At 37.4% G+C, this 16,338-nt stretch overlaps 1 protein-coding gene across 1 annotated transcript; it reads right to left on the minus strand.

Annotated features, from left to right (window-relative positions):
• Positions 1 to 2,697: 2,697 nt before the first annotated feature.
• On the minus strand, positions 2,698 to 16,338 carry YME1L (ATP-dependent zinc metalloprotease YME1L). The gene is made up of 15 exons (XM_085943033.1): positions 16,198 to 16,338; positions 15,446 to 16,052; positions 12,368 to 12,520; positions 11,753 to 11,885; positions 11,522 to 11,624; positions 10,660 to 10,870; positions 10,206 to 10,306; positions 8,237 to 8,365; positions 7,977 to 8,140; positions 7,206 to 7,295; positions 6,803 to 6,878; positions 6,353 to 6,435; positions 6,146 to 6,246; positions 4,562 to 4,713; positions 2,698 to 4,276 (listed from the first exon to the last, which is right to left on the minus strand). Exons 1-15 carry the CDS (start codon positions 16,231 to 16,233, stop codon positions 3,995 to 3,997), a joined length of 2,421 nt encoding a protein of 806 aa, XP_085799159.1. The 5' UTR covers positions 16,234 to 16,338; the 3' UTR covers positions 2,698 to 3,994.

Raw genomic sequence — 16,338 nt, forward strand, 5'->3', positions numbered from 1 at the left:
CGATTCGATAATATATTCCCTGCAATCATGCTATCCTTTTGATGAGCATCTGAACACCTCCACATAATATTACCTTGTCCGAATAGTCCCTGCAATGTACATCTAGACTGGTACGTCCTGCGATTTGTAGTTGTAGCCGTCGTATGTGCAATGATCCTAAGTCTTGATTCTTTTCCTATCGCAATAAGACAATGCTAAATTGATAATGGCTACCTGTCATCTGTCAAATTGACGCCCCGTTAAATATCTGTCAAATAATTAGATATGCAAAACCTATTGTTTTAAGACAGAAATAAGCCACATATTGTGATTTCACACAATTACAACGTTTCATATTTGGTGCGAATTCTTAATACATAGTGCTTCTATTCAATGGCATCAGGATACTTATATTATTGTGTTATAATTTTGGGGACTGTTTTACATATCTGTTTCCGTGACTGTTACAAGTGCTTTATGGCAACAACCATACTTCAGACTGACTTACCCAAAGAAAACAGACTTTCCACTTGAGAAACGCATCTAATTTCTGGGAAATTAGAATCTCTAGTAATGAGTAAGCCATCAGAGCATCTCCCTCACAGAGCCACTGTCAAGTATCAATACAGAGAGCCCTCAATAGTCTGAGAAGCATTGATAGGGCACACCTGAGACAATATGGTGAAATGTAGGTTTTCTGATAACTATGCCTGCTAATGCAGTGAAATACAAAGCATGAAATACGTTTTCGTGCATGAATAATTGTGTTTCCATCATTAAGACCTGACACATCGAAGAAAACTGTAAAACCAGTCGTTTGAGCACGGCATCCAAAACAAACAACAGCAACAGCCCTAATTACCATAGACAATGTACATACTACAACAGTAGTGTTGTCTGACAACAAGCGTCGCCGCGCTCGACTGACTAACTCAAGAAGAAACATCTATCTACTTTTGGGTAAACAAACGTTGTGGACAATGTGCAAGTTATAAATAATATATTTGGAAGAATTGACAGTGAAAACAACATTTGAATTGAAACGATGTTCTTCTATCCACAATGAATTACAATAGAAACCCATGTGTACTTTAGCCATTCTATTTATCTGTACCAAAAAATATAGGTTGCTTCTTATGGCTATGTGACCAGATATGTAAGTCCCTAATTTTGTTGTAAAAATAATGCAAAAACGTGTCAATCGAATTAAATGCTTTATATTCAAAACATTACATATTCGGTTGTCTTAAAATTATAAATGGTTATTATTAATTTATTATCATAAAAACGAGGGTTCAAAGTTAAACATTCCCAACTACAGAAGATAAGTCAGAAAACCTTTTATGATACCATTTAACGTAGATTGGACGACAATATGTATAGATCAAGTGACATTTACACAAATTGTAAGAAATTGGCGCAATGACGCTTTCACAACATTTTGATTTGGTTTGCGTTTAGACTTGTGGGAACACAATTGAAAACAGAAGTGCTTCCAAAATGAGCAAAATCATCCACAGCGTTTGTAGGAAATAATTTAACATGTAAATTATTCAAAAGACAATTATCTTGTAAACAAAACACTTGGATAAATGTCATCTACAAAACCAACAAAAGGCAATTTTTTTTAAGATATCAACGATTGACTTTAAGCCCTCGATTTTACATTGCACATGTGTAATTAACCTCAAAAGTGAACACATAACAACTGAGAAAAAGAGGAACATTTAAGGGAAGCCTTCAGGCAGTACAGACGACAATCGCTATGTTTTATCACCATGAGTCCTATCCCTAATTAGAAATATCGGAGAACCAAAAATCAGTGATTGTTTGTATTTGAAACACTAACCTTGTAAAGGGACCAACATGTGATGACAAATTTGATGTGATGATGGGGACTGGGAGGGGGTGTATAACCATCCAAGTCACAAAATAGAGACATGAATAATTATGAAATCAAAACTTGCAACACGGAATGAACCTTTCAGCTCATGATACTGTATGGCCCACATTGAACACATACAGTAAAACCTCGTTAATACGAATTCCAAAGGACCGAAAATCGAATTACGAATTATGAAATGTATAGGGGGGAAATATTAAAATTTAAAAAAAAAAAAATTTTTTGATTTCCATTAATATTGTTTACGATCATGGATGTGCCTACCAAATTTCCGGTTCCGTGTGTTAATGGGTCATAAAATGTCAGGATTATTTTTATTAACTTCTTAAAATAAGTAATTTATGATGTTTTAAGAAAAGTCTGTCACAATTTTCAATGACTGGCTTATGAAATAGTATACTTTTTTACGATTTATTGAATATTTTTATGTGCCAGGTCTCTGAAATAATTTCGAATTACGAAATTCGAATTAAAGGTATTGTTTTACATGAAAACAATGTTCAAGGGACTTTTTTTTCGAGAAAATTTCGAATTACGGCGAATTTCGAAGTATCCGTTCTTATTAACGAGGTTTTACTGTAAATCAAAATAAAATTACACTTGTTTCCCGTAAATTTCACTATTCTTTAAATTTTTTTAGGGTTTTTAATAGATTTCCCGTTGTCATCACAAATAATAAATGTCATCGTCCTACTACTTTCTTATCTATATAAGGACTTATCTTTTCGCATTACTAAGTCATGAGTGTAGTACTACAAGACAGGTTAGAACACTACCTCATTGCTACTTTTAATACTACACTCGCTGACTTAACATTAATTCAGAATTTTTCAGTCAATTATTTATATATTCATTGTCGATCGATAATGGAATGTTTAAATTCAATTATCTAATTGTAGCATTCAGGCTGCGATTCCTAACCAAGGTTCCCGCAAACCGTATCAGGGTTTCCAAGAATTCACATTGCAAATAAACGTACAGCTTGAATCCTTTTCGGTAATTTTATTATTTACTAAAGCTTTCCGCCGACACATAATCACCTGCACGCCTGCGCGGGGTGCAGAGGGTAAAACGCTGTGGCGAGTCAATGTAATGGCCGCCGACGCTAACCTTACAATAAATGACGTCCTTAGCAAGTATGCATGATATGCGTTGCTTAGTGGCAGCACAATCTGAGGGAGCAGGAAATTAAGGTAGGAATTTGAATAATACAACTTTTGAGAATAGATTCCGTATGATTTCTTTTCACCTGTCATTATTAACAGTCTATATATGTTTGTGAATCAGAACACCTATCATAATTTTAAAGATATAATATCCTTCTATTTATTGAATTATACACAGAAATAATACAGGGCAACATTCGAATTAGGTTAAAGGCATGACTTTGTCTAGTAACATTCACTAAGTTGACCCCTTTACGGGGATTAGACCGAAACCAGCTTCTGGTAGTCTTAAAACTAAAAGTTGGCTTTAATTCCGTAATATTTTTTTTTTTTATGATTTTACCGAGGATTTGACTGTGACTCGTTATCATATCGCCTCTTCTCTTCTAAAAGGGGATCCGCCGATCAGGTCCTCACTCCATAATAATAATACTACATTAATTTGTTACCGAATACCAGCTAAGACGGACCAAGCTAACCAACTTCCGAATAGGCAGTTCCAGGTAACAGGCCATACTACCTTACCGGGTGGGATCGGTAATAAGTGTCAATACCTGGGATGTTCAAGTTCTGCCTGTTGACTCTTGTCCTTCACCAGGCCGACATTATATATAGGCTTCATAATTGTTTTAAGCTACACTGTCCTTTTAAAAATAAAAATAGTTATCCGCCAGACGTTGTTTATTGGAATATCACTGCTACTTCTTTCCATGGTTGATTTGTAATTTATCCCTATGTCGGTACATTATAATGTGTCAGTCAGGTAGGAATTCCCCCGACAAAAGAAACATAAAAGGTCGAGGGGAATCACCGTATTGAGGTGACATAACAGAATATTGTATAGTCACAATTACAAACATCACCTTTTTTTTTTCAAATTCACCGGTATCCCTACAGCAATTGAAACAAATTAATTTACACACTAATAAGACCTAAGTTAATCGGGCTACGCTGGAACGACCGGCGTCCCGGGTCCTGGGGTCTGAGGACTACTCCGGCCTGGGATAATGGTCACAGGATTGACGGGGTGGGCCGGCTGGCTGCCCGCCTGCTGCTGCTCGAATGAAGTCTTCTCTCCGCCCATGATGGCCTTAATGTCCTGGGCGTCCAGAGTCTCGTACTTGAGAAGGGCCTCTGCCAGGGCTTTGTGTTCTTTGGCGTGCGCTTTGAGAATGCTGCGAGCTCGCTCGTAGCTTTCGCCGAGGATTCGTTTTATTTCTAAATCCACCTGAAAGAGAAATTCAAATCAATTCTATACACCTTTTCAACACTACATTTGAATAGGTGAGCTAATGTAGCTAGGTAGGGAAATTACTCAAATCAATTAAACTACCTGTCACATTTGTACGCGAAACCCGCATTATAACCTTAACACTGAAATAATGAATGCGGTAGACATTTGTCGGTGGAGACAAAATTTATAATAATATAAACAAAATATTATTATCTACCCATCATGCAGTGAATCTGATACATATGACAGCACATGACAACAATTGAAATAGGTTCTTACAGTCTCATTAGTGTTAGGTCCCAGAACTTGGCCGGTGGTGAAAGCCCCAGGTGGTGATTCCAGCGTCCGCAAACCAACCTTATCGCTCATGCCCCAGTCGCGCACCATGTGCGAAGCTATCGACGTAGCTTGCTTCAGATCCGACGAGGCTCCTGTAACGATAACATACTTTCTAACTAACTAGTAAATTGTATAAATAAAAGTTAATGACCAATTAGTTAATGACTTCAGAGCATATTATGGTCTTCCACAGAGTAGAGGTTATATAAAGATTATTTTAGGAAGTATGAGAAATAATCATTCTTCCAACCCATTGTGTTATTGCACTGGAACTAACGCACTTTGAAAAACAACATAAAAAATACCGAATGACTGTTCACTATCTATGATTCTAACAGCTCACGAGAATGCAAATTTCGTAGCCGTAAAAAATCATTAGATATTGTAAAAATAAGTCTCGAATACTTAAATATTCATAGGATATAGTGTATAATTAAATAAATTATTAGTTATTGGACGCCAACGATGGCCGAGAGGCTTAAGCGTCTTCTAATAATATCGTGGATCCCAGGTTTGAATCCTGGGTCTGGCAAATACATACACATATTTTTTTAAATTTGTGTTTGAAGTCCGAGTATGGACCTACATAATAGGTTGAGCAAGTGGCTAACGTCCATCTCTCGTAAAAACAAAAATCTGTTAATACAAGTCTCCACTCTGTGGAGGTCCATATGAGGATCAGACATGGTCTTATATTACATATATATTAGGTATTAGTATTTATACCTAAACTTCAAAATAGATTATCTTAACCAAGTACCTAACAGACTTCAAAGCAGAACGCGAGCTGCCTTTTTGTTTTCGGCGCTGCCAATTGAAGAAGAAAATAATGAACTTATTATACATCCACCAGTATAAAGCGTCAATTACATTGAGCTTCTTTACGAGCTGTTTGTTGGCGAATTTAAAAGCGGGCGATTCAGCTACTGCGATTTGATGATTACACACAAAACTTTCCATTCGCTGAGAAGCCACAAGCCAGCGACTATTTTGACAGAATGTAGTTGGTTTTTTTACCGGGAGTTTGCTACTGCGCTCTACTGCGCAGACGCAGTAGGCCCACACGCCGGCGTGTAGCGTGTAAAGTTGACCGGCTTTCAACTTTTCTCGGTAGAGTGTTTACAACCTGCTTGTTAGCTTGTTCGATGATTACACTGGGCGACTTTACAGGCAGATTATAAATTCGCCAACAAACTGCTCGTAAAGAAGCTCAATGTAATTGACGCTTTAGAGGAGGGCGCCACAGGCTACCATTTGACATTCAATACTTTTTATACTGTATTGAGCTTAGTTCCAAATTCGAACACCTGACGATTTATGATGGTATTGCTATACCAAACAACCACATGCGTCTCTAAAACGAAATGCATATAATACTCCTTCTATCCAGAGTCCAAACCCTTTGTTTTTATCCTATCTATCAAATTCCTACCAAGAGCATTGTTCTAAAAAACAAAATAGTCAATGTAGGGTAATAAAACTAATAAAAATAATATGTATCAGTGATTCGTCATTGTAATTCACCTGAGGTGATTTTGTCAGGGCCGAAGATCAATTCCTCGGCCGCCCTTCCACCCATCATAGTGTCCATCATTGCCTGCAGCTGTTGTTTCGTCACGTGATATCTAAAAACGAATACAATATATTGTTGTAATGTAACAAAAAAACCCATTGTTGCCAGCTATGTATGTAAGTATATCATTTAAGTAATCGGACTTTCGTTTCACGTACCTTTCTTTGGAAGGTATATATGCTGTATGACCAAGGGATGGCCCTCTAGGAATTATCGTAACTTTATGCAGTGGATGTGATTCCTGGAAAAAAATACAAGTCAGTGATAAAGCCATAAATCACGAGGATGTTTTTCAGCAGGATCAGTTGTTAATCCTTCACTCAAGTCCTATTTAAAGATGAAAAGAAAGAGCACAGAAAATATTAGAAACTGCCCCGAGATTAACAGAAAAGAAAATATGTGAATTATCCCAGTTGAGATTTGATTCACAGACACAGCACCAGTTAGCTACAACTGCTGGATGAAGGCCTCTCCACCACTGTTTTAAATATTTCCACCAAACTTGAGTATCTTATCAATCCAAAAACATTTTATTTATTAAAATAGATCCACTTTGTGTGGGTTTTGATCATTTATAAAGGGAAAAGAAATTGAATAACTATACTCACTTTTGTGTAATAAGCAACGACCGCGTGTCCACCCTCGTGATAAGCCGTAATCAAATTTGCCTCTTCATCTGGTAATCTTTCAAAACAAAAAAAATATTAATACACAGTACAGAATACTAAACTGATTGATGAAAATATTATGTTACGGACATTGGGTACCATGCTATGGATTCAATCACACCTATTTATAAATTCGATCTAGCCACAGAATTCAAACCCGTAGAAGACTGTTTTACAAGTACATATTCGATGCACAACTCTATTGTGGACGTGACAATTATTATTCATTTTGAAAGTAGAATAATGCCATTTCTAATTGGGTAGTTTGATAGGAGAAAATCTTATTTGAAATAGGTATAGGCACATCGTGAAATAATATGATTTGTTGGCGATGGGGTCTTACCTGGATCTCCTTTCTGGTCCCATCAGTACTTTGTCTCGTGCGCCTTCCAAATATTTCATTGTCACAGTTTTAGCACCATCTATTGCAGCTCTGCAAAAACATAGAAAACAATGAATATAAATAATTATCTAGTCTGTCTTCTATAAGCTGGTGTGCGGTTTCCCCCCACTTCAGCATTCTCGTTCCCTCCCATTGGAAACTTGTAACAGTCGAACGCGATGGCACAATGCTTTCAGTCCGCGAACGACGTGAACGCCAGCTTATAGAATACAGACTCTACTACATTATATCTCAGGTTGAGTATCTCTGACAATGGTGGATGCAAGACTGATATATCAAAAGGAGAATAGTGATGGCAAAAAATGCTATGTCGAAGCTGCTACCAATTTGGAAGAGCAAAAACAAAACTACTAAAATGCGTCAAGGAAGATTTCCTTTCATTTCAATTGTATATTTCTGAGATTTGGACGGTAAAGGCAGAGGCTAGACGCTTTTGAAATATGGTGCTGGAGGCGTATGCCGACGATTCCATAATCGGCAATCTCTCGACGGTTTTCCTTTGTCCGACCCCCCAACGTAAACATTTTTAATTCGAGAGATACAATACACTTACTGGAAGATCCTATTTTAGATCTCAACTGTGCAAAAAAATAAGATTCTTTTTTATCACTTATGGATTTTCTAGAAGAATCCGAACATCAACTTGAAGAAGTTTGCAGTGATAAAAAATTTAATTACTTATAATAATAAATTTATAGGTATATTATTCACTTGAGAGCAGCCTGGTTGACCATGTTTTCCAGGTCGGCTCCGGTAAATCCTGTGGTCCCCCTGGCAAGCAGCTCCGCGTCCACATCCGTATTGGCCAGGACTCGCCCCAGGTACAGCTGGAGGATGTCCTTGCGCCCAGAGTAGTCTGGGATTGGAACTGTAACCTGTAATAGTGATTTACATGTAGCACAGTTGACGTGGCAATAACATGGCACATGATTAAACCAGGAGAAATAAGATAGAATAAAATGATATACTACCTCAACATCAAATCTTCCAGGCCTGAGGAGTGCTTGATCGAGATCATCCCTTCGGTTGGTGGCACCCAATACAATCACACCTTCGTTTTGGTGGAAGCCGTCCATCTCTGATAACAGTTGGTTGATTGTCTGAAAAACAAACCAATAAATATTATGAGGGCTCTAGAAGTATTATAAAATGTTATATGTCATTAGTATACAAACAACATTTAAGAACTCTTCAGAAATTAAATATACAGAAAGAAATATATTTGATGACTTGCCAATTTCTTATGAAAATGGAAACTGCCATTTTTGTTTATAGACCCCTCATATGTTATAGCGCTGTATGCAGTGTTACGGATTATAGCGAGGGTCGGGGCGTAGATTTATACCTGAAAGTGTGAGGAGATCCATAGTTTCCTAGATTACGGTTATGACATCTGTAGCCAAGATATAATGGTAAGGCGAAAAATAGTTAGGTAAGAAACAAGCTGTGTGTGCATAGTTTCATTTAATTACTATCTTCAAGAACGGTTGAACTCAATTTGGCTTCTTCTTCTTATTGTGCCATCCCCTAGCGGAGGTCGGCTACCATCAAGGCGATCTTATCTTTGTCGTCTGCTACCCGGAACAGTTCGGTGGAGCTGCACTCGTACCAATCACGGAGGTTCTAAAGCCACGAAATGCGGCGCCGTCCTCTGCTACGCTTCCCATTGATCTTTCCTTGAATGACAAGTTGGGGAATGCTGTATTTTTGTCCTCTCATAATGTGGCCGAGGTATTGTAGTTTCCTGGTTTTGAAACTACGTAGAACTTCTCGGTCCTCCGGCCCATTCGATTGAGAACTTCAACATTTGTCACCCGGTCAGTCCAAGGAATTTTGAGGATGCGTCTATACAGCCACATCTCGAAAGCTTCAAGTCCCCGTGACATCTCTTGGTTTAGTGTCCATACTTCGATACCATAGAAAAGAATTGAGAGCACATAACAACGTACCATACGCAGTCTCAGACCTAGGTTAAGATCTCGATTGCTAAGGAGGCGTTTCATTTTGAGAAAGGCGCTCCTTGCGATCTCAATTCTAGTTTTTATTTCCTGAGACTGGTCCCATTTCTCATTGACCCATGTACCTAAATATTTATAATGGGTCACACGTTCGATTGGTTCGCTGTTAATGACAAAATTTGTGTTGGTGTCTGGTGTCGCTGTTTTTGATACTAGTAATAGTTTTGTTTTCTTGAGGTTCATTTTTAAACCATAAGAATTACTGACCTCATTAACCTTTTCTACCAGTTGATGTAAACTCTCTAAACTATCAGCAATCAGCACAGTATCATCGGCATATTGTATATTGTTAATATGTTTGCCATTAACCATAATACCCACCGATTCACCTTGTAAGGCTTTCTTGAAAATAGCTTCCGAGTACATGTTAAATAACAAAGGTGACAATATACACCCTTGTCTTACACCGCGACCAATTTTTACCTCTCTACTGACTTCGTTTTCAATCTTAATATTCGCTGTTTGATTCCAATATAAGTTAGCTATCAGTTGAATGTCTCTTGCATCGATGCCTTTCTCCTGCCTCAATTTGGCAGCAAAACTTTTAAAGAGGATGATAGTGTGTCAGTATTGCAAACTGTACAATATTTAAATTTTGATTATGCAAACATGTAAAATGCTATAATTTTACGCCAAATATCCCTTACTATAATATAAATATGCCTTAATCGGTACTTAATACGATATTCCTTAGTCCGAAACTATATTTCAGTTTACGGATTGTAATTATTCAACAGCTGTCAGTTCTGTTTCAATTTTTCAGTTTCGCCGAGCATCGCCACTTGTGCAGAAACCTGTTATACGTTAGTCATCAGTTTCTACTGCTGTCCGCTGACTAGTGATTAAGCCGACTTATTTAGAAACTTTCATAGTGACCGACAGTCAAATTTAATTTATAGTGTTATCGAAGAAGTTATCTTACCTGATTAGCATAGGGATGCAGTACACTGTTGGTCCTTTTGGCTCCGACCGAGTCAATTTCATCGATAAAGACTACACAAGGTGCTCTCTCTTTTGCCGCTTCTAAACAGATTTTTAAAAAAAACAAGTGAATTACTTGGTTCGGTATCCAGTATATCGGCTATTTTTTAAATTTGTTTGCCACTGGCTTCCACTAAATAGACAAGAACCAAAAATTGTTACAAAAGATTCATATTTAGTTTCACTGAAGTTTCCATTGATCCGTCATATGCGCAAATTCTTATATGCAAACGGTGCGCACTCTAAACTAAACGCTAATTACATACCAATCACCCTAAAAAACTGTGGTATAAATATATACCTCTATTTTAAAAAATCCAGGTATATAGACCATTCTTTAGTTTTTAGTAGAAAGAAACTCCGCTTCAATGAATAAACAGTATTGTATCACTTACTGAAAAGATCTCTAACTCTTCTGGCCCCCTGCCCGACGAGGACCTCATCAAACTCTGGCCCAGCAGCGTGGAAGAACGGTACTCCAGCTTCTCCAGCCACGGCGCGGGCAAGAAGCGTCTTGCCTGTGCCCGGTGGTCCCACCAGCAGCACTCCTTTCGGAAGTTTGCCTCCTAGAGATGAGAACCGCTCTGGAGACTTCAGGAATTCCACCTGTAAGACAAAATATTGATTTAAAACTCATATATTTTATATAAAATTTATTATAAGTGTGTTAATATCAATGACATTAATATGGACGAAGCATCTGGAACAAAAAATGACACTCACCTTTTTGTCGGGTCTGCCGAATGGCATAATCTGTTCTAACGCCATTACAATAAAGGTGATATTGCTATAAATTCCCGATACTTTTTGTCGGGTCTGCCGAATGGTTCGGTTCGAACGGGTTCGCTCAAATGAACATTGACACTAGAAACACTGTTCTAACGCCATTACAATAAAGGTGATATTGCTATGAATTCCCGATGCGTGTTATCGCATAATGGAATTGCGTGATGTCTACCTATACATCTGCGAATGTGGCTATGCGTGAATTTACTTGCTAGCTACTGTATTGAGTGCGTTGTCCATTAATAATGTCATTAATTAATATGTACTCTACTTGATCTAAATTTTATACTATTTCATTTGATTCGTTTTTAGTGACACGGGTTTCACCTTTCGGTATCTTCAGACACTATTCTGGTATCTTTTAATTTAAGCTATTGGTTTCAAAGTCGGTTGTGAATGAAATTGTGAAAAAACGTACGACCAGCGTAGGCTATAGGCCATAAATATTAAAAAAAAGCAAAATAAACTTACAACATCTTTGAGCTCTTGCTTGGCTTCATCAGCGCCTTTGACGTCATCGAATGTCACCGATATCTCTTCAGGGTCCACTTCCACCTGGTTTCCCAATTGAATCCTGCACAAAATAAAAACATCCATACAATGTCAGTTTTCAAGTCGCCACCATCAGAAATGGTCATACGTCGCTAGTTTCTCCAACTGTTGTTGATTAAGATATGTCAAATGGTGTAAAAAAATCATTACCTGAATACTGATCCACTGGCAGAGCTCATTAGGCTGATGAATATGGCAAGGAAGATCACGATAGTCAAAAGTTGCTGCACCATCTTCAGGTATTTTGTTCTCTTTGCTCCCTTCTGGTTTTCAGGACTCGTACCTATGATAAACTTATACTTTAGTATACGCATTACAAAATATTCGTCAAATCCCGACGTCCTAAAAGACTTCTAAGTTCTGAATAGCCTCGGCAGAACTAAAATGTGTCGGTACAATCAGGGGCAAAGATATGCATATGAAAGAAAAGTGATTTTTATTTGCCTATATATTTTTTTCATCTCATGTGTGATACAAATTAAAACACTGCCATTGTTACTAGTGTTGATCTACATATGTGTCCCGATAAATACATATATAACAAGTCAGGAGCATCAAGTTTTGTTCTCCTAGTACAACTAACCTGCCATTGGTGATGCCAAACAGGACAGCAATAACTGTATTCAACTGTGAAACAACATGGATGTTGTTACTAATACTAATTCTATACGTTCTGTGTACACATATACTTCTCTATACAGCCGCTCGTTATATGGCTTTTTCATTGTTATGACGTGAATAAATATGAATGAAGAGAATTCTTACCAGCCATGTACCCCTCAGCGAATGCAATCTTGACGCGGTCCCTGTCTTCAGGTTTGAGAGAGGATCCGTCTTCGCTGAGCATCAGTCTTTCCACGGCAGCTGGCCTGTCCAGAGCCTCAGAGGGAAAACCTCCCGATTTACTAGATCCGATACCTACATAAACATATTATATACAGTTAGTTACTTCATTTCCAATTACTCATAACACAGACACTTCACCACTATTAATTTCAGTTTAACCATATAACATATCGTATAAGACAGAAGACAGGAAATGGTTAATGCTTTAATTTAAAAATCTCAATGAAATCATATTCCTGTAGGCTGGTGCGATCGACTAAAATCCATCCTGCAATTGATTCAATGGGCATTCCTGTGGGTCTATTCTATACAAAAGGCTGCTTTCGTCCGCTAAAACTGCTAACTAGGGTATGTTTGTTTCGAATTATTAGCACGTATTGTACCAATTACAATTAGTTGGTATTAATTGTTGCAATAAATGCTATATTGTAACGGCATGCCCCTTGGCTGTGCTAAAATTTAGAGCATGAGTGATAGAAAGACAGTTTCGACTGATTAAACGGCTAACTGATTGTTACAATTATAATATTTCAATACAAAATGTATGTAATAAATAGGCACTAACACATTATCACGTTAGCGGTCGATAGTCGCCTTTTGTATAGAATAGACCCGCTGATCACAGAATGCAGACACAATGATCTCCATCACGGGTGTTTATCCTCATTCTTTTTTAACAAAACTTTCAAAAAACATTTCCACGCATATCGTATAAAAACAATGCAGTGATGGACGTCCACTAAGTTTGTCATATTATAAAAGAATTAATAAAATGTGAAAAATATGTGAGTAAATACTTAAAACAAAACTCTAAAAAGCCTGGCATTTTTGGAAACATATTTTTGTGGATTCATATCTCAAATGTATGTTCAACCATCTGTTCATACATTTCTAAAGGTCTTTTTAGGTGTCAATTCTGTTGTCCGTTCATTCCATTCAGTTTTTTAACGGCGGTGTATTTCGATGATCAGTTTAGACGGTGGCGTTTAACGGCAATGTATATTTACATATTTTATCCAATGACATTAATATGGACGAAGCATCTAGAAAATAAAATGACACTCACTTTGTGTCGGGTCTGCCGGATGGCGAAATTCATATTTTAATATCGGTATCCTACGCTCAAATGAACATTCTGCTTGCAAGCGGTCTGGCGACACCGCTGGGTCTGCCCATACAAAATTTCTGACTGTCAGGTTTCGACTCCACCGTTATTATTGTGTTACAAAATGCCAATGTGCCTAGTTAAAAATTGTAAAAAAATCTACTAAACACTCCAAGAAAGATGGGATATCACTTTGCATGTGTTAGTATTATTTATTATTTATAAAATGCCATTTTAAGATATTGATGAATGTTTATTCAATGCAATTGAATGACAGGAACCATTGGACAGTCAGTCGCCTGTGATCGCTGGGCTCACTTGCGTCTAATCTCCGAGAAGTCGTAAGTAACCGAGAATCTGTTTCTAACGCAATGAGTCATGACACTAATACGCCATTACAATAAAGGTTATATTACTATAAATTCTCGAAGCTTGTATCGCATAATGGAAACGGATACGTCAATGGTCAAATGATATCTACCTATACATCTGTGAATGACTTTCATGCACAATTTCTCGTGCGCGCCGGGTATGAAGTGAGTCGTCCATTTAATATGTCATTGATTTTATCCACTAAAAATGAATATAATTTTCATAATAACTTTCAGTACAAGTCGGTATACAGAAAGCCAGGCGGGAACCGTGCTAATTTTCATAGCCGATTTTGGCAAAATTCATGAATTCAAGAATGAAAACCTAACCTAACCGACAAGAACCTAACTTTCTAACATATTGGTTGGTACAATGCAGTACCTATATTTGAAAAAATAATATTTCAGTCGAAATTGGAAAAGTAGTATGAAAAATACGGCAACAGTAATTTACATGTCAATTTAACTGGCAATACTAAAAACGGCTACGATAAATAATGGAAAATCGTCCTGTCTCGTCTCCATTTCGGTTTTAGTCGGCCGCTTCAGTTTTGCATTTACACATCAGTTTAACTGACCGCACAACTGAAACAGAGACTGATCGGACAGCAAAACTAATCGTTTAAGTTGCATGCGCCTGAAGACGCCACTGTAGTGTATAGAGTTCATAGCGCTTATATACTTACTAGATGTCATATTGGCGGGAGCGGTAGGTAAAGCGAAAATAAAACCCCAATCATAATATGATAATATAATAACTGTATTAATTCTTTCAAAATTTAAATTGAATTCGAACAAAGGGTCTTTTTACTGATTCTCCGCCACCGCTCGCTGTCATCTGTCAGTGAGCGCAGTGTTGCCAACCAAACTATAAGTATAGTACATTTTGGTTCACGTACTATTAAAAAAGTAACATTTTCGTCCGCGTACTATTAAAAAAGTATAGTATGTCAAAAATACCACAATTTTGAAAAATGGAATTACCGGAATTCGCTGGTTGTGCGAATATTCCTCATTGCTTATTTCATTGCGTTTAAAAGTTGTCTATATTGTCGATGTTTAAAGTTCCGTAAAATGTTCGTACTTCAATCACAGCAAATCGTAATAACGTGAAGCGAGGGACATAGTAAGTATAATCTATACAATATAAATAATATACGATCTCAGTGTGCGATATTAGTCTATGGACGTAGTCTTGCGTTGTATACTCTAAAAAACTAACGTGACAGTTAATGATGGCGGCCGGTGTTAGCATTTTTCGGTCGTGTGAGGTGTTTTAATAATAAAGTAGGGCATCGGAATTTCTCGAATTCTCCGTTATGTTTATGTGACAAACAAAAAACTTACATTTTCAACACGTCCTATAATTTTTGCCGAAATACTATAATGTCTTGGACCGCGTACTATAATTCGATAACAAAAAGATAGCTGAATTCCAAAATGGCGACTGACAGATAAAGACGATGGAGAACCAGTAAGAAGCACCCGAACAAATTGTATGGTAGATGAATCATAACTTACCCATCGCTTTCTTGAATCTGCTGACCGAAGTCGGGTTTCTTTGCAATTCGGCAATGACAGATCTGTCAGTTTTAAAACCGCGAACTTGTACATCATATTTAAAATTATTATTATACAAGTTCCTCAATAGATGACGGCCAAAATTGTCCGAATACAAAATTTGGGCCCTCTTGTATCCCAAAGAAGTATCGATAAACAGAGTGGGGCAGGTTTCGGCGTCATTTAGAATTCTTTCAACTTTGCTTTCGTAGTTTTTGTTATCGGCGAACGAATTCCCAGATACGTACGACACATTCCAAGGGTTGGTTTTGTGAGCGACATCTTTTTCATACTTCGATACATTGTTGTGTACGTTCCGAACAGTTTTCTTTGATTTGCTGTTACTCTTTCGCAAATCCACCTTTTGGAAGTCGGCCAACGTGATTTTGTCGCAGTTTTTGATCGCTTCGTTCAAACTTGCTTCGCATATTGTCTGGAAGTCCTTCGTGCCCAAGCTCAGTGAACTGGCAGTTTCCGCCTTTTTATCTTGTTTAAGGCTGTTATTTCTCTTCGATTTGAACAAACTGCTCGTGTGCCTCGATGATAACTGCGACAAACTACAGAGAAGCTAAAAAAATAACAAAAATACAACGATGACAGGGCCATGAAGGTTAAATACATGGTCGGACATTGCCTCACTACGAAATGTCACGAAACATCTTATATTTTGATTAATAGCAGTACATTAATATCATTTTCATTTAAAAACTTACCTGGTTTTGGGTGTTTAAAGAATTCATGGCAAACATTGTACATATGAATGATTGTTTTCTTTCAAAATGAGGTAAAGTTTTACGTCAGACTCGAGATTTCAGCAAAATTCAGTTTATCTTTTCGTCGATAACAGCGCAACC

This window comes from Rhyacophila brunnea, unplaced genomic scaffold (genome assembly GCF_057557595.1).
Source record: "Rhyacophila brunnea isolate RB1 unplaced genomic scaffold, BYU_Rbru_1.0 scaffold_15, whole genome shotgun sequence".
Lineage (NCBI taxonomy): Eukaryota > Metazoa > Arthropoda > Insecta > Trichoptera > Rhyacophilidae > Rhyacophila > Rhyacophila brunnea.

What these genes read in the sequence shown, in the direction of transcription:
- YME1L (XM_085943033.1), bottom strand. Translation starts at nt 16,233, where the DNA reads ATGTTTGCCATGAATTCTTTAAACACCCAAAACCAG. An exon ending in GCCAGTGGATCAGTATTCAG is followed by an intron (nt 11,625 to 11,752) that starts GTAATGATTTTT and finishes TATTTTGTGCAG; the next exon opens with GATTCAATTGGGAAACCAGG. An exon ending in GTCAACCAGGCTGCTCTCAA is followed by an intron (nt 7,296 to 7,976) that starts GTGAATAATATA and finishes ATGTTTTTGCAG; the next exon opens with AGCTGCAATAGATGGTGCTA.